General features: G+C 38.5%; 1 protein-coding gene across 3 annotated transcripts in view; it reads right to left on the bottom strand.

Moving 5' to 3' along the window:
- Positions 1–19,621, bottom strand: part of LOC113421448 (mitotic-spindle organizing protein 2A-like) — a 57,122-nt gene that overhangs the window by 18,848 nt on the left and 18,653 nt on the right. The window contains exons 2-3 of one of the 3 annotated variants that reach the window (XM_087962522.1): positions 9,795–9,913; positions 1,557–1,745 (exon numbers count right to left, since the gene is read on the bottom strand). In XM_087962522.1, coding sequence (XP_087818648.1) covers positions 1,557–1,745; positions 9,795–9,913 — 308 coding nt within the window. Of the gene's footprint in view, positions 1–713; positions 1,746–9,794; positions 9,914–19,621 lie in introns of those variants that run through there. The other 2 variants (XM_087962521.1, XM_026681832.2) reach the window with 2 other exon arrangements.

The raw sequence follows: 19,621 nt of genomic DNA, 5'->3' as shown, positions 1-19,621 counted from the left end.
TGTCAATAATTTTGTAGTTCTAGTCTTCCTATGGAGTCAGTTGTCGCGTTGAGTGACCGGTCTGTTGTTTAGATCTTCAGGTTGATTGCTGAATTCCTCTCAGAACGGAACCCTCGCAAGGGTGAGATACAGAGAAGCCCTCGCAAGGGCGAAGTTTGGCAAAAGCAGGACCCTATCCAGGGTGAGTTTGAGCAGCGTAACCCTAGCCAGGGTGATTGAGGAACTCTCGCAAGAGTGATTGCAAAGCTAAAAGAAAAAAGAACACAAGACGAAGATTTCTTTAGGTGAGACAGCGCATTGCTTGAGGCAGATGGAATTACCTCATTTGAGCCTAAGACAGATGGAATGTTCAGGCTCTCGGCTTGCTCTACGCTGTGCTCTTTTATTATGCTGAATCAAAGAAAGGGGGGTGAGGGATTACAGAAAGACAAAGAAGTTACAAACTTTATCTTTTAAAACAGGCTTACTTGATACAAGTAACGAACTTCTGACCGTTATTGATAAGCATGTTTTTTCCTGTATTTTATCTGACACAAGCTTCTGTGATGATACATCGTGACTGCTATCGAATACACATCCTTTCACAGGCTTTTGTGAAGTTATTCTTATCAGCTCCTTTTTCCTGTCAGTTTAGTGAACTTTGCTCTGAGAGGTATACGTGCTGAGCAGGATTTCTCTTATGGAAAAATACTGAGACAGAATAGCCACAGTCAGTTTCTTGATCTGGTCTCTCTCTCATAAGGTGGTTGAGTAGATTACGTAAGTATTAAAAAAAAACAAAATCACAAAAATATACACCTCCCTATTTTTATAAGTTTATAAAACTATGTCTGCGGAGATGCGATACCATGTCACGCCCAACATGGCCATGTCCCCACCCAGCCCTCCAAGGTCAAACCCAATTCTGATGTGGCCCTCAATGAAATTGAGTTTGACACCCTTGTACTAGGTGAAATAGGTTCTTCAACAAAAAAATTAATTCAGTATGTATTTAAACATTTTCAAATGACTGGAGGGATTTACAGTGTCAGACAGTTTTATCTATAATTGACCTAAATTATACAATAGCAGCAGCATGATCAAAATTATCAATACTCAGTCTGCATGCTATTTCCTCCTTGGTGCTACAGATATGGGTGATTATAAAACTCCTTTCAGAAAACACAAGGAAATTCAATCATTTCTCAAGATTGCAGTGCTACAAATGTGTTATATTTGAGGCATGTGCTAATGATGTACAAAATTTTAAATTTAAAATGTTTTGAGCTAAAAGAACCCCCATCTTGGAGCTAAAATTCTCAACAGCTATACCCGCCTTACCAAAAGCATTCCAAGTATTTTAATTCGACCATAATATTCAGCACTGAAAAATCACTAGAATGAAATGAGTATTATTTGTAATGTTCAGAATGTGTAACTTAAAATAAGTTCTATTACTTGGAAGCAAATTCTGCTGAAATCAAAATTTCTTAGTCCAAGTAAGAACTCTTCACATCTGAAGGCAAGAGAATCACTTTCCTTTCTCAAGACTGCCCTAAAACCCAGTAGATAACAACCTGCAAAAGGAGAGAACAGGCAGCAAGAAAACTGGAAAGAGCCAGGGGGACCTTGAGAGAGAGGCGAGCAAGCTGCAGCAGGACTGTAGACCACAGCCTTTGGGACTCTTATTCGTGAAGGTCGAAGGACAGAGGAAAATGAGAGTGGTTCAGGGATTTTACTGGCCTTGGCAGACACAATTGGGGGCTCTAATTCAAAGAGAGACACAGAAACAAATTAGAAACACCACATAGCTATAGACACAAAAACAAACTAATGAATATATTTACATATTTTAAATGCTATTACATCAGGTAGTACTACTGTTTTTTGGGGGGTTGTTGTTTTACATACATGCAGTTCCTACAGTGAAAAACTGTAGATCCATATACTAGAATATGATGTTCTAAACAACTTGAAGTATTTAGGAAAAAATAGGAGCTAGCTAACTAGCTGCTTTATCAAGTTTATTTGTTTAATTTTTGAAATAATTTTGGAATGCTACAAATAAGACACTGCATGATATTAATTTTTGTAAAATATATTTGCAATGTATGTATTTCAAAGTCATCTTTAATGGTATATTATACAATAAGAGCATTATTAGTAAAGTTCTACTCTACAGTATATGCAATGAGGCTAGAATTTAGCCTACAGCTCAGGGAAAGGAAAGGCCGTGACGCCATTGTTGCAATCTTAGCACAGTCTAATCCATTCCAAATCTAACAGAGCCCCAAATGATTGTTACAATCATTTCAGTTGTTGCCCTGAGTCATACTCACAAAGAACATTCTATAATGCAACAAAAGTCTATGGCTGCATATTTAACGAAATAACTATTATTTAAATTAGAAAGGCTTACTGCAGAAAGCCTGATCAATTTTTAGAGTGAAAGCAACATAAAATTGTAACATTGCACTATTTCTGTTGTTATATTTAACTGAAAACATGCCAGATCAATGGTAGCTTAGTAATATATACTTTGTACATACTGTTAGAAGGAACAACCCCAGGCTTGGCTCAGAAAATATTAGGTCCAAACTTTGGCACAGTTGAAGCAATCGGTAAAGATAATACTCAGGTGGATAGTTTAATGATCTATAACATATGGATGTTATACATGCTTCTAGTGATAAGCTATCTGGAAAAAGAACACTTTCCGGAACTTAGAACTGCAGTAAACTGAGACTGGGATTTAACCTGTTTAAAAAAGCATAATTTTGCACACTTCCGGTGACGAGGTATGGACGAGTAGAGGTGCTGAAGCTCGCTCAGGGCTTTTTGCTATCTTTTCTTGCTGTTGGAGTGACCCTCAGGAGTGCACGTATCCTGTAGAGAAATGTGCTGGTGTGGGGAGACTCGAGCTGCGGTGTGGAGAGGGCGACTCTCATTGTGATGCAGAGAGACCCTGTAGAGACCAACAAACAAGAGACCGCCATCCAGTAATGGCGGTCCTGAAGTCTGGATCGTTACCTACCACTCCATTGTGGTGAATGGAGAAGAGTGTGAGTGAAGGAATCTGTAATTTTGATAGAGTGTAGAGCATTGGAGAAGTCTCATAGATGACAACAACATCAGTTGGAGCGAAAACTGAAAGTAGCGGCTAAAAAGCGGAAGTGAGAGGTGGTGAAAGCGAAAGGGCTCATGAGACGGAAGAGGGTAAGGACGCGAGTGATCGGACAGAGAGGATAAGAACGTTGGAGAGGCTTGTGTAATTGACACCAACAGAAAAAAAAAGAGAGAGGAAAGGGTTAATTTTTGGAAAGTGCGAGCGATCTGGATTGCTGCCATTCAGGAAGACTGGATTAACAAGTGTGAGATGGGGGAATGGAGATCGGAAGTGGGGAAGCAAGCAAAGTTACTGTATTTCTATAGACGATACTTAAAAATTCACTGCAGTTCTTTTCTTTTTTTGGACTATTGACTTGGAGGTCTAATAAGTTGAAACCTGTTAATTGAAGAGACCATATGAAATTTGGAAGATTGGACTGCAAGAGATTTGAACGAAAAGAGGAACAGCTATAGTGAAGGGTGTGGTGAGACTGTGAAACCAGAGACATTACTCAGCAACTCTGCACTTCCGGTGTGTTTGGAGATGGAACTTTTTAATTTTAGAGACGGAGAGTTGAACAGTTACATTAGGATACTCCAAGCCCTGTAGCCTCTACTGTTTGGACTAATTATCTCTCTGATATCAATTTTCCTTTTCTTTCCTCAGGTATTTGATTGTGGTAAATGTGATGTATATCTGATTTAGCTGATGTATTAGCAATACTGAGGTCTATATTTCGCTTTAATATATAGGGGAAAGGAGGGGAATGACAATAATTAACCAATTAATTTAGTATTGATATTTGATTATATTTGTTGATTATATTAGATTAAATAATTAAGTGTGATATCCATATTTCAAATAATTAACTGTTGTATAGTAAGGTCAACTTATTTCCACTTAGACTTATAAACATTTAAAACACTATTTTATAATATTGATATTTAGATTAAGTGTTCCATAGCTTTTATAGATATACGGATTATTAGTACTTAGAATTTAAGTATAGGAACTTTGATATAAATACCAAATTTTATAAATTTAGATACTTGATTTAGAATTTAATTTTGAAATTGTATTGGATAATATTTATACTTATAAGAATGTCTAGTCCACTAATTTACTAAGGAAATTAAGAATCAATCAATTAGAGTAGTGGTTACTCCTATCTGATATTTTTGATTAGCAAATGCTAATTTGGGATACCGTATTTAGTATAATACAAAACAGAAACAAATTCTCAAAGAAATGACCTCTACAACTACTACAATGCTTAAAACTGGGAGGAAGACTATTCCAACATTAACAACCGTGGCGGCATCCCCCTCAATGATGGCACAAAAGACAATTGAGGAAACATTGCCTGGGGAGAAACAACTCTCTATCATGAATACCAATATCCAGTCGACACTCCTCACTTTACAAGAATCTATGCTGAAGCTCCAAGAAATGATGACAAAAAATCATACGAAGACAAGAGCTGATACAAATGAACTAAAAGAAGAGATGGGAAAATTAAAGGTGGAAATGAAAGTAGATATTTCAAAATTGGATGAAAAAATTGGAACAATCCAGCAAGCATTAGAGAGAAATGAATCGACAATAAAGGAGGTAGAGAAAAGGACTGAACAAACTGAAAAGAAACTGGAAATGGGTGATGAACATCTAAGGAACGTGAGCACAGAAATGGAAGACTCCCTTGTCTATTTGGAGATGGATAAGGCCGCAGCATATTTGAGATTCCAGAACATAGTGGAATCAAAAGAAGAGGATCTGGAACAAGTGATAGCAGAAATACTAGCAGAAGTTTTGGAAAAAGACAAAGATGATATTCTGAAAGAGTTGGACGAAATTTATAGAGTGAGTACAAATTATGCAAGATGTCACAAATGTCCAAAAGAAGTTGTCTTGTAAGATTTGCTAGAATAAAGGTCTAGGATATTATATACAAAATATCCAGAGAAGAAACAATCGCATACAAAGATAAAGAAGTCTTGGTGCTTAAACAAATCCCAAGAAGAGTAAGAGAGCAAAGGTGAGACTATAAATTCTTGGAGGCCCAATTAAATCAAAAAGGCATTGTATTTAGATGGCTAATCCCAGAAGGGATGTTAATCTCATGGGAAGAAAAGAAAATTAGAGTAGATTCTGTGGAAAAAGCCCAAGAATTTTATGAATGACTGGTAGGCCCAGAAGAACTGAGTAGTAAAGATGAACTAGAATCAAATTCGCAAGACAACCAAGATTACCAAAAGAATAGAGACAGGAGTCCCAGGAATCTGAAAAATACACAACAACTATAAGAGAGAGAAGAACCGAGGACACGTTACCAGCCACAAAGAGAAAGAGGAGTAACTACAAGACAAAGAGCAAGAATCAACTAAACAATGGATGAGGAAAAGAAAATATTATCAATTAACATAAATGGCCTGAATTCCAGGATAAAAAGGAAAATAATATTAACTAAACTAATCAAACAAAATGCAGATATAGTATGCTTACAAGATACCCATATAAGGAAGTCAGGTGAAAAATATTTAGAATGCCCAAAGCTAGGGAAACTATATACGACACCAGCAGACTCTGGGAAAAAGAAAGGGGTAGCAGTATATGTGAAGGAGGATATGAAAGCAGACCTAATTTGGACAGATTCCAACGGAAGAATTCTGGTTTTACAAATCTGGATTAACTCAACCCCAATTCTATTAGTAGTGATTTACGCCCCTAATGAAAACCAAAAAGATTTTTTTAAACATTTGCATGAAAAAATAGTAGGATTAGAAAAAAGGAATATTTGTATCTTAGGGGACTTCAATGCCATTGTGGACCATCAAAAAGATCACAGTAGTGGGGGGAAGAAGAGGAAAAAGAGAGTTACCGAAAACATGTGAGGAAATGATGACTGAATTGAATTTGATAGATGTGTGGAGAAAATTAAACCCGGAGAAAAAACAATTTACATTTTACTCAAATCCACACCAATCATGGACACGAACTGATATGGTGTGGATGAACGGTGAAATAGCAAATGAGTTAAAAGAGACTGAAATTTTACCTAACGAATGGGCAGATCATAATCCGATTCAGATATTGTGGAAAGGTAGGAAAAAGCCAAGGAAGAGGTGGACACTAAATACACAGCTAATTAAAGAAAAAGAATTTATGAATAGACTCAAGGAGGAATTAGATTAATTTTCAAAAGAAAACAATAATGAGGCAACTATGAAGCAGAATATTTCGGATACAATGAAGGCTGTAATAAGGGGCACAACGATATCATATACTGCCAGGAGGAATAAAGAAAATTATGCCCAACAAAATAAATTAAAAAAAAGAATTAAAGAACTAGAAAGCCAGTTAGAAAGTACTCCAAAGGATTGTAGATTGCAAAATCAGATGATAGTAACTAAACACAAATTGAACTTAATTGAACAGGAAGGAATGATTACAAAGTTGAATATAGCTAGACAGATATTCTTTGAACAGGCTAACAAACCAGGGAGATGGCTGTCCTACAAACTCAAAAAAGAAAAAGAAAAAAGATTAATTTATCAATTAATAGATGGAAATGGGGATGCCCAACAGGGAATAGAACACAAAAAAGAAATTGCATATAAATATTTTGAAGACCTCTATAAAAAGGAGGAGGTAAAGGAGGATATGATAATTACTTGGGTATAACAAAAGACAAAGCAATTGGGGATGAGATGAAAGAAATGCTAATTAAAGATATTACATGGTCTGAACTGAAAACAGGAATAGAAAAAAAAACAAACTCCGGGACCTGATGGGATCCCAGGGGAACTCTACAAGGCAATAGGAGAATAAATAGGATCCCTTATGGTGGAAGTATATAATGAGGTTTTACTTGCAGTTAAAATGCTGGATTCATGGAGGAAGGCATTGATATCGCTGATTCCGAAGGAAGATTCAGATCCCCGACTCATATAAAACTATAGATCAATCTCTTTGTTAAATACGGACTATAAAATATTTGCTACTATTACAGCAAATAGACTAAAAAGAAACTTGAATGAATATATACATAAAGACCAAAATGGATTTCTCCCCAACAGACAAATTAGGAACAATTTAAGAATAGTGGTTAATGTTTTGGAATACTACGAAGCCCACCCGGAAAAACAAATAGCCCTTGTATTCTTGGATGCGCAGAAGGCATTCGACAATTTAAATTGGCAATTTTTAATTCAACAAATTTACAATATGAATTTAAGCATTAAATTTGAAAACATCGTAAACACAATTTACGCCTCACAAAAAGCGAATATTATAATTAATGGAGAATATACGCACTCAATAAAAATAGAGAAAGGAGTTAGGCAGGGATGTCCACTATCTCCCCTGCTCTTCATACTATCTTTGGAAACACTACTTATGCGAATTAGGCAGAACCCAGGAATAAAGGGGTTAAAGATTAAGAAAGAAGAATATAAATTGCAGTCATTCACGGATGATATGGTCTTTTTCATAGAAGATTCAATTGAACTAGGTCAGGAACTGTTGAGAGAGTTAGATCAATTTGGGAAAGTCGCAGGACTCAAAATTAACAGGAAAAAAATGAAATTAATAACCAGAAACTTAACAGAAAAACAGAAATCAGAACTGGAAAAGGCAGGTGGTAAAGAAAATTAAATACTTAGGAATATGGTTGACGGCTCATTGTAAGACACTAATGGAAAATAACTATAACAAGCTACTGCAACAGGTTAAAAAAGACCTAGAGCTATGGGTTAAATTGCAACTCTCCCTATTAGGGAGGATTGCAACTATTAAAATGACTATTCTTCCTAAATTTATTTATTTGTTCCAGATAATACCAATAAAAATACATAAAAATTTCTTTGTGGAACTCAATAGGATAATAGCAAAATTTATTTGGCAAGGAAAAAAAGAGAATAAACTTTAAAAGCAATGCAAGATATGAAGAGCGGGTGGGGGGGGGGGGTATGGCACTCCCAAATTGGGAACTATATCACAGCACAGCTTCCTTACTATGGCTGAAAGAATGGGTAAATTTATCGAATAAAAAAATGTTATTTCTAGAAGGCCATGATTTACAGAGGGGCTGGCATGTGTTCTTATGGGACACGGGGAAAACCAAACAGAATTACTTCCACAGACATGTAATTAGAGACTCTTAATTCGCTAATTGGAATAAAACAAAGAAAAAACACTATCTAAAGATTCTGATTTGGATCTCAACAATTGAGGCGATGATACATCCGAACAATCTGGATATTAACAAGATGATAAAATATAAAGACCTACTGGATGCACAAGGAACTTTAAAATCATGGCAAGATCTCCAAGAACAAGGGTTATGAATTGACCGGTGGGCTTACCTCCAAATACAAAATAGATATAGACAGGATAAGAAAGTTTTTGGAATCTACAGTAAGCCACAACAATTAGATAAAAAAGGTTCAGACAAAAAAAATATAACCAAATTTTACAACTACCTATTAGAGATAGAATTAGAGGAGGAAGTAGTCAAAGGCAATATGATAGCTTGGAGTAGAAATATAGGACGTAGCATCACTTTAATAGAATGAGAAAAGGTCTGGACCAGGAATAATAAAATCACAAAATCAGCAACATATAAAGAAAATGCCTATAAAATGTTTTACAGACGGCATCTTTCTCCTTCAAGATTATCGAAGATGTCTCCTAACATGAATCCGAATTGTTGGAAATGTAAAAAGAAACACGGAACATTCTATCATATGTGGTGGTACAGAAGCCCAAAGAATCAAAAAATGGTTGGTGGAAATTACGGCTGAGCAGACTGAATTAAAACCAGAATTCTTACTATTAGGGATATTCAATAGACAACTCCCCCAAAAAGCCAAATATATAATATTACACATACTTACTGCAGCTAGATTAGCTTTTGCACAATGTTGGAAACAAGCCTATATTCCAACAGAGGAAATGACTATTCAGAAAATGGATAAATTGAAATGGATAAATTGCAGAAATGGATAAATTGACCCTAGCACTTAAAGATAAAGAATCATCAGAATATTACAAGAGTTGGGAATGTTGGTACAATTGGATAGAACAAAGATAGATAATATAATAGTAAACATTATTAAACTGTAAAGGAGATTAAGCTACATCGGTAGTAACTATATACTCGCATTAAGATTTAATTGTAAATATGACACCAATAATGATAACAAATAAGGAACCACAAATTGTCGATAATGGAATTGCCCTTTATTCGTTTTTTTCTTTGTTTTTCTATGTTGTGTATGTGTTTGTTCATTTATTTTAATTGTATATTCAATAAAGTTTGCTTTTTAAAATAAAAAGCATAATTTTTGATATATGATTTTTCAAGAAATGAATGCAACTTATATTGTTGGTAGATACTAGAAGAGATTGAAAAATCAATTTTTTTAAAAAAAAAATGGAAATTTTAAACACAAGCAAAGTGGATTGTTTGAAAAACAGATATTAACAGTCCAACACTAATGATAGAATGTTGTCTCAGGCCACAAATATGAGGACATTAAAAAAACATACCATAACTCTATTGTGTCAAATAGAAAATTATCTATTATATAGGTAATCTTCCAAAGATCCAAAGTATTAATGTCACTGCTGCTGTTCCTTGCTTTAAACCAAACCCTGGCTGAGGCATCTTAATACATGCCTCTCAACAAATGGGGGCATCACTAACCTCGTGCTATATCAGGGGGAGCCTCAGTACTAATTAATCTCTGCCCAGCACACATGGAACGCAACATCTGAAAGACAGCCAAAGGTGCCACATTCATGCGTAGAAGGTCCATCAGAATCCTAAGGAGAGAAAATAAATGTTAAAAATGTAATACTTTCATTCATTATTTCAAAACAGTATTTCTTGATAACAGTACCTGAAATCAATTGTTTCTGGCTTGTTAAATAAAATTAACAAGTATCTAAAAGAACTGATATAACTCAAATATATACATGTTTGATAACCCCACCCTAAGAATAGAGAAACAAGAGTATTCTAACCCACTAAATAAGAAATTAAAGAAATTTATCAGTTGTTAGTGTGATGAATGAAAAAAGAAGAAAAAATGCAACATATAAGGTAACAAGAGCATTGTGGATGCCAATTGGAGGAAGCTCTTCATGCAAGACATGGTGTTGGACAAGATTGGTATTTCATACGAGGAGCCCTTAAAATATTGTATGTAAAAGCTGTAAAGCAGTGCAGTACAGCAAGCTCTCATAATACGCAACAATGATATCCAAAAGGGGCAGAAAGATTTAGGGCAATATTATTTCTTGTTGACTCTGAAATCAGGCTCCTTAATAGCTATATTAAGGCTTAATTGTTATATTTTTTCAGAGAATCTCCCTAGCTTGAGATGTGAGTATAATGTGACAAGTGTCAGCCCCGAATCCATCATGATTCAGAATCTGGGTTGCCACAGCGGGGGATGGGCAGGCTGTGGGAATGGGAGAGTAGCAAAGGGAGTATAGCCACAACAATGTTCTTTCACTAGAGATCAAGGACAAGCTTCTGGCATCTGGAGAAGAGTGACTGGAATTTGGTGGCAGCTGAGACAGGAGTTTGATTGGCTAAGGTCACCTGGGAGTCACTAAATGGGGCAGAGTGTGAGTTTTAGTGTGGTGGGGGGAAAACGCAGGAATTCAGATTCGGGTTTTCCCCAGATGTGCCAACATGACTTCTCTAATAAATTCTTACTTTGATGGACTTTGTCTCTGAGTTTTGAATTATCTGAAGCGTTCTACTTGGAAAGCTGACATTAACCCAAATCTCCTTCTAAAGAAAATCCCAGTGGCTTCTCGCAAAAGGGGTCCTGAGCCCCAAATGCACCCCGACCTAATGGGGGGGCATAAAGACTCGAGGAAGATGGAGCAGGGAACGGGAAGCCCTGAAGGGACTACTGGATCGACTTCAAAGAATGTTTGCGGAATTCTCTGTTCCCCATCAGCTGCTGTAGTACCCGAAGCAGAGGCAGTGGAGGCCGAATTCTGGAGGGGCACCTGACCCAAGGAACAGGCCCTATGGCAGTCCCCGCCAGCTGGACCAGCTGCGTAACTACAGTTGGAATCCGTGATGATAGTCCCAGGACCTAAGGGGTGTCAGGACAACCTGAGCAAGTGGCAGTCTTCAAATGGAGGCCATTGAAACCCCTGGAGCTCAGCAAGTTCAGGGAATGGAGACTCCAACTGTCGTCGCAGAGTCAGTTGCTTGATGGACTACCCAAGAAGCTTGATCAGTTGAGTGTGGGACCCACAGTTCAAACATCCCCACACCCGATCCAGCCTGGTTGGATTCTAGTCCAGCCTACATTCAACTTTCTAGGGTCAGGGAGCACAGCAGTCCAAAGTGGGGCTTCAGCTTCATTCCACTCGGCACTGGCAGGACCAAAGCTCAGCCTCCTTCTTTGGATGCCATCCGTCGGGGCAGTAGCCCAACAGGGTGCTGCTGCAGGGTGACACCCTGGGCCCTTGGATCACTCGAGCCCAGGCACCAGGGGAGGAACAAGAGGTTTACCCAGGCCTGCCAATCATCTCCCACCAGCACCTCCCAGTCTACCACCCATCAACCAAATTCCACCCAGATAGGCTTTTTACCAGGCCAGGGGTGGATCCAGTACCAGTAGATGCTGGATCCTATCCCTCCGCCAACCCCACCAGCTGCAGCTGCCCCCCCATCGCAGTTCTTGGCTACCTTTGATGGCACCCCAGGAAAACTGGCCTATTTCCTAAACCAAATTTGTGCTCACATTGATCAATAAGGGCCTCAATACCAGTCAGACCAGGACATGATTCGGTCATTGCAGATAATATGAGAGAAGGGGAAGCAGCAGAATGGATTGCTCAACTCCACCATGAAGGAGCCCCCGAGTTGGAAGATGTGGACAAATTTGTGCAGTCCCTAAAGGCCTGATTTGAGGACACGGCAAACTGAGAGGAAGCTGAGGCAGAAATCAAGGGACTGAAGCAATGCGGTTAGCTCTCCAAGAAGTTTGTGTGGGAGTTTGGAAGAATGGCCGGAAAATTACAAGGCTGGCCTGAGTGATAACTTCATCCACTACCTTAAAGAAGCCCTGGATCAGGATCTTCACAAGTGTGTGCCTACAGGGGGGGTGCCTGACCAGATCCAAGATTGGTACCAGATGGCGGTGACCATGGACTTAGAAATTCACCCCTACTGGAGATCGGCGCCAGAGAAACCCCTTAAGCAGCTGTTGGATGCAGGCCAGCCGGCAAGCTGTCAATAGAGGTGAGACCAGCAGCAAGCCCTGGGGCCAAGTGCTTCAGATGGGGCCAGCAAGGCCATCGAGCTTGGAATGCCTCACGCAATCCCTATTCCCCAGGCACTAACGTCAACAGCAGCCAAGTCAAAGAAAACTCCCTAAAAGCTGCCAGACAAGGGGAGGTTCATTCAGCAATCCATGGAGGTTCCCCCCCCCCCCCACTTGCAATCTGATGCAGGGAGAACTCCGGCTCCAGAGATGATCGATGCCAGTGGGAGTGGCGAGGAGGACCCGATGGTAAGTGAAGCCATCTGCCCTTTTGCCATAAAGTCTCATATAATGGTGCTCCAGAGAGGAACCATGGAGAGCTAGAAGCTACAATAAACACCAGCTGCACCCAATGCTTAATTAGCTTCCAGACTGTGAGAAATTTAGAAATTAAAATGATAACTCTAAAACACCCTATCCACTTTGAACAAGTAGATGGTTCGCTTATTGGGAGCCAGCGACTTTGGTTACCGAACCTGTAAGGTTAGAAATGGGGTGGCACTGGGAAATGATACGATTAGTGGTTGCCCCCAAAATGATCGAAGTACTCATCCTCAGTTTGGCTTGACTAGACCAGGAGTCTGCAATCTTAAACACTCAAAAAGCCATTTGGACCCGTTTCCCACAGAAAATAAAACAGTGGGAGCCACAAAAGCTGAGTGAATGTGTCCTATGACACCCCCCCCCCCAGCCAGGTGTACCCAGGTTTTGTAGCTCCCAATATTTTCTTTTCCCTGGGAAACTGGTATCTCAGTGTTTGTGTGTGTGTGTGTGTGTGTGTGTGTGTGTGATTTCTCTCCTCTCTCATCTCTCTCTCTCTCTCTCTCTCATCTTTCTCTCTCTCATCTCTCTCTCTTTCATCTTTCTCTCTCCTTCTCTCTCTCTCATCTTCCTCTCTCTCTCATCACTCTTTATCCCTCTTTTTCTCTCATCTCCCTATGTCTCTTTCTCTCTTTCTCCTTCTCTCTCTCATCTCCCTCTTTCTCTCATCTCTCTTCCTTCCTCTTTCTCTCTCATCTTTCTCCTCCCCTCCAAGAGAAACCCTTTTTCTCTTTCTCGCTCTAATCTCTCTGTCTCTTTTTCTCTTATTTCTTTCTCCCTCTCTCATTTCTCCCTCTCTCTCCATCTCTCATCTCTTTCTCCCTTTCTCTCTCATCTCTGTCTCTGTCTCTGATTTCTCTCTCTCTCTCTCTCTCATTTCTTTTCTCTTTCTCTCGCGTGTGTGTGTTTCCCCTTGAACCATTTCCAAAAACAGGCAAGCGTTGGGGTATTTTTTTTGCATGTTCTTCTTCTTTGGGTGTTTTTTACCATATGATTTCAATCAAGAGTCATTTCAGGTTCCCAGATGAATCTTTCATCCCCCTGATGACCCTCCCCTCCCCTCCCACTCACTCTTCATCTGCCCTGAGAAGACGGCGGTGGTTGAAGACTCTTTCCGTATTCCAGAGTGGGAGTAAAGCACCCTTTACTTGCCTCTTCTTCCAGCCCTTGTTGGTGCTATGTGCACCTTATGCTAAATTTAAGTGTGCTGTGCAAGGCGTTGCAAGAGCAGCAAGCAGCTGTGGAGGTGGTGAGAGAAATATGGGGAGACGCGCAACTTTCTCTCTGCCCTGAGACACTGCTGCTTTCGCCGCTGCTTTCACCACCTCCATGGCTGCTCGCTGTTCTTGCAGCACCTCGCACAGCACACTTAAACTTAGTGTGCTTCATAATGGGGGAGACTGCATCCCCTCCTCCTCCTGGAGCCCATTACGATGCATAACATTGGCTATAGCTGGCTCGGCCAGTGTCTCAGGGCAGAAAGTCTCTCCTTTAGCAGCCGAGATGTGCACAAGGACCAGAAAAAAGAGGCAAGTAGAGGGGTTCTTTGCTCCCTGTCTGGAATACGGAGCAAATCTCCATCCGCCGCCGTTGCCCTTCTCTTCTCAGGGCAGGCGAGGAATGAGCGGGGAGGATGAGGAGTGGGGCCAGCCAGTGGTGGGATCATCTGACAGGGAGCCAAAGGAAAGAGCCCAAAGAGCCACATGTGGCTCTAGAGCTGCACATTGCTGACCCTCAGGCTAGACAAATGGGCCCCACCAATATATGGGAAGACAGCTATTGTAAAATAAGGATAGGCATCGGCACCTTGCCGCCCCTCCCACAATCTGAGAACCGGCCATCTTTGGGACCCAGCAATCACAGCCAGAAGGGAGGGAGTGGCGTCCACAATGGAGGTGCCGCCCAGTTGCCTGCATGTACCCAAAGAGTATCAGGACTAGCAAAAGATGGGGTGGAGCCAGCTGTCTAGGAGAGAAGATATGTGAGCAGATCTCTCTGAGAAGCACGCTTTTTTAAACTTCATTTTGTGGGACCTTTCAGAGGTCAAAGGAGGCTTGTAGGGTTTCCAAAGGTGTAGGGGTGCTGAAGAACCTACATGGGTGGCGGTTCGTGCGGGGGAGCGGAGAGAACCTGGATCAAGCAGACGAAGGAAGGACGATTGGTAGACCGTGCAGCTGGTCATACTATCAGTGAAATAGCAGAACGAAGGTGCATACTAAACAGACAGCCTTAACAACTTTAAAATGAGTAAAACAAAAAGGGGTGCCAAAAGCGATCGATATCGAGAAAACCCAGCATTAAGAGTCAGCCCTAGTTAAGAACAGAAGGAGCGGCAAATTTAATGGTGGGCAAAGAGATTGGAAGAAGATAGGGAAGGCATTAAAAAAAAATCTGGCGAATAGAAGGGAGAAGATTGGTGCATGCTGCTGTAAAAGAAAAAACGATTAGATCGGTGCCTGAAATTAATGCAAGAAGAGAATTTTGGATTATACTTGGAGAAGGGTGATTTTTGATTCGAGAGATTACAAAACAAAAAAACGGAGGGGATTTGGACGATTTGAACTAAATGGATTTGATTTAAAAACCTGAGAATTGATAATTCTGATTGAATATCGTGGGGAAATTGGATTTTTTTGATTTTTTGGATCTTTTTGAACTGTTCTGAACTTTTTCGGAAAAGAAACTTGGAAGTAACTAAAATGGACATTACGAAGAAAATGAGTCGGCAATTTTGAAGTTGACAAAGAGACATTGTAGTGCTTCGTGAGAGACACCTGCTGGCCACTGAACTGAAGAGAAACTGTACTAAGAAAAAAAAGGGATGCTTGGTTTCTTTTCCCTTTATGTTAAAGCTTCTGTCTTTTGGCTTGTTTTGTTGATTCTCAAATTACTGCACATATAGGTAAATATAAGATTTTGCTGATTTCTGCATATACTGGATAATACAGATTGATATAATTATACAAATATAAATTATATATCATATACTTAGCAGTTAGGTTGTTTAATTAAAATTATGTTATGGATTAATTAGATATATATTTACTATCTTTAAGGTTTGATTAAGTGGGATTACTTTAAGCAATATATCTGTTAAAATTAATTATTATATACTGATTGTTGATATTATGGATACAATTTAGCATATTATTGAATACTGGATATTAGATTGGATTTATTTCTAGATTGGTTTTATTATTAATATAAGCATTCAGATAGTTGATTTATTTGACAGTGGATATAGAACTGATATAGGGGGGGAAGTCAAATATCGTAGTGTTAAAATTAGAACTTACAGAACTGGAGGGATTTGAAAGAGAAGAGAAAAATTGGAAGAGGTGGTGGAAAAATAATATTATAGTAAAGATATTTCGTATGACAAGTAACACAAATATACCTAAACCGGGCGCTGGAAAAAAAAATACCCACCCAAACATTGACAACAACTTTAATGGCAAGTCCCTCCACACAGAGAGCTATAGACAAAATGTTACCAAGGGAGAGATCGAACTCGATAAAAGATCTACAAGGATTAATGTTGACAATGCAGGAAATGTTATCTAAAAATCATGAAGACTTGAAGACAGAGATAGGATCAATAAGATCTGAGTTAAAAGAAAAAATCCAAATTATAGATGAAAAAATCAAATGCTACCAATAAGAGATGCTGAAAAACCAAGAAAAAATAGCGGAAATAGAATCTAGAATGGACAAAGAGGAGAAAAAAGTGGAGGTCCTGACTGATAAGCTGATACAAGTAAATAAAGATCTGAAATCTACAGTAATTCTTCTGGAAGCAGAAAAAGCAGTCCACTACCTGAGATTCCAAAATATTAAGGAGGAAAAAGAGGAACATTTGCCGGATGTAATTGGTGAGATAATCACGAAAATATTAAGAACTGAAAAAGAAGAAGTTGTGATGGAAATAGATGAGACATACAGAGTGCAGACGAATTATGCAAGAAGGCATAATCTTCCTAGAGAAGTTCATGTCTGATTGATTAAGAAGTCAACTCGTGATGAAATATTGCACAGAATGAGCCAGTAGAACATAGCAGAAAGCAGATAACTGTCTTTAAACAGGTGCCAAGAAGAGTAAGGGACTTGAGGAGACCTTACCACTTTCTGACAATGAAACTTATAAAATATAATATTAGTTTTAGATGGTTGATGCCGGAGGTAATTATGGTCAATTGGCAGGAGAAGAGATATCGACTAGACACAATTGACAAAGTGGAAGATTTCTATGACCAACAATTTGCTAATGAAGAAGAGACAGCAGTGGAAGAAGTGGAAGGAAAGAAAGACTCGGCAGAGGAAATAGGAGCAGAGGCAGCAAATAAGGAAGAAAATTCACCGGATAATAAGGAGAAAAGATATGGAAGAAGAAAGGCAGAAATATATGAAAGAAAAATATGCAGAACCTAGGGAAACAAGAGCTACAAGGAGTACGAGACAAAGAAATTGATAAAAAGAGAGAGAAATGTGAAGTAAGTAAAAACGAGCATATTACCAAAATTATTGTTTTTATTCCAAAATGCTCCGGTAAAATTAGAAAAAAAATTCTTTGATTAGAAAAAAATTCTTTGGATAAGCTAGTATCAAAATTTATATGGCAGAACAAAAAGCCCAGAATTAAACTGAAATTGTTGCAGGATGCTACAGAAAGGAGGAGGATTTGGCCTACCGGATTGGGAAATATATTATAGAGCAGCTATTCTGACCTGGGTTAAAGATTGGATAAGTGTTAAAAACAAAAGAATGTTAACCTTAGAAGGATATAATCTACAAGTAGGGTGGCATGCCTTCTTGTGGCAAGACAAAGAACAAATTCATGGCTATTTTCAAAGGCATAAAATTAGGCAGACCCTACTAAATGTGTGAAATAAAACTAAATGACAAATTTACGTTGAAATACCAACTTGGCTATCTACATTAGAAGCGTTAATGTACCCACATTTATTGCGTCGAGGGCAGGTTATTACATATGAGGACATATTAGATGAGAAGGGTGATTTAAAAACAAGACAGGAGTTGGAAGACCTGGGATTTGAGATAGAATGGTGGGCCTATTTACAATTACAGTCAAGGTACAGTAAAGATATGAAAGAATGGGGTATTAGCAGATGGAAAACAGAATTAGACAAAATATTATTAGGTACGGATGAGAATCTGATTAAAAAAACTTACAAGTATTATTAGAATGCAAACTAGAAAAAGAAAAGGCGAAAGAAACAATGTTGGCCTGGATGAAAGACTTTGGATATGGTATAAATTTGGACGATTGGCAAATTTTATGGGATAGGAATAGAAAAATAACTTTGATGGCATCATATAAAGAAAACTTACACAAAATGTTTTATCAATGGCATATTCCACCATCAAAATTGGCAAAAATGTACCCGAAACTATCCCCTAAATGTTGAAAATGCAATAAAGAAATTGGAACATAGTACCATGTATGGTGGAAATTTGAAAAAGCTCAAAATACTGGCTGAAAATTAGAAATTATTTAGAAGAGATATGTACAATTAAAATAGAATTCAGACCTGAAATTTTTCTATTGGGTATCAATGTGGGAAAATATAATAAAGAGATAATATATTTAATAGTCCATGTCACCACCACAGTGAGACTAGTCCTTGCCCAAAGATGGAAATGTAATGATATGCCAGATGAGATGGAAATAATTAGAAAAATTTGGACGTGCACCAAAATGGATAGAGTAACTCAAGGGTTAAAAGATAGGATTGAATCTGATTATTACAAAATCTGGGAGAAGTTTTACCACTGGTTTAAAAAAAGAAAGAAGTAAATGTATTAATGACAATTAACATTTATGTATATATGTAAATTTGTATTCTTTGTTATATGTATTATTTGAGAATGTAAGACAAGTAGGTTTGTCGGGATGTATGCACCACGTTCATTGTTTTTAAATGTTTTTTCTTTTTGCTGTTTCATTAATATTTTTTTTTTAAAAGGACGAGCAGAAGATGAGTGCATGATGAGTGGGATGAATTCTATTGCACAATCTGGGTTGGTGGTGGGGGAACACCACCAACCCAGATTGTGCAATAGAATTCATCCCAGGGGCAAAACCATCAAAGCCAAAAATGTACTCAATGTACTCAACCCTAAAGAAATGGATGAATTGAGGAAGTATATTGATGGCAATTTAGCAAGAGGATTCATCTAGCCTGCCAAATCTAGGGTTGCAACCCCCATATTGTTTAAAGAGAAGAAAGATGGGGGGGTGAGGCTCTGCACTGATTTTCACAGGATAAACGCTGTTTGTGTACCGAACACCTATCCCCTCCCCATCATGAAGGACATGCTCAACCATCTGGCAAGGGGGAAAGTGTTTACAAGAGCCTCAGTGGTGCATTTGTTAGAGTGCAATACTGCAAGCTTCTTCTGCTGCAGCCAGCTGCCTGCAATTTGGCAGATCAAATCTCACCAGGCTCAAGGTTGACTCAGCCTTCCATCCTTCCAAGGTGGGTAAAATGAGGACCCGAATTGTTGGGGGCAATATGTTGACTCTGTAAACCACTTAGAGATGGTTTTAAAGCACTATAAAGCAGTATATAAGTCTAAGTATTATTGCTATTGCTATTACAAAGCTAGACCTTTGATATACAAGTTTCAATCCATCCACAAATGATGCCATTGTATAGAGAAAAAGTTTTTCCAAACAACCACCCAAGTGCTTTTAATCAAAGATAATTCTCAGAAGTTCCAAAATCACCAAACAATCCAAACAAGCTGTTTCTTTTAAATACTTTCTCCTTCTTCACTTTCTCTTTCTGGGGTTAAAGTTTAGTCACAAAGTTCCCTTTAAAATATATCTTTTAGAAGTCTTATTGATGTTTAGTAACTCTTTAGAATTCTAGGCAATCTTCTCCTTATTTTCAAA

The sequence above is a fragment of the Notechis scutatus genome, chromosome 3 (assembly GCF_049901735.1).
Source record: "Notechis scutatus isolate UNSWTSFEM ecotype Mainland chromosome 3, rNotScu1.2, whole genome shotgun sequence".
In the NCBI taxonomy this organism is placed as follows: domain Eukaryota; kingdom Metazoa; phylum Chordata; class Lepidosauria; order Squamata; family Elapidae; genus Notechis; species Notechis scutatus.
This window is presented reverse-complemented; position numbering and strand designations above follow the sequence as displayed.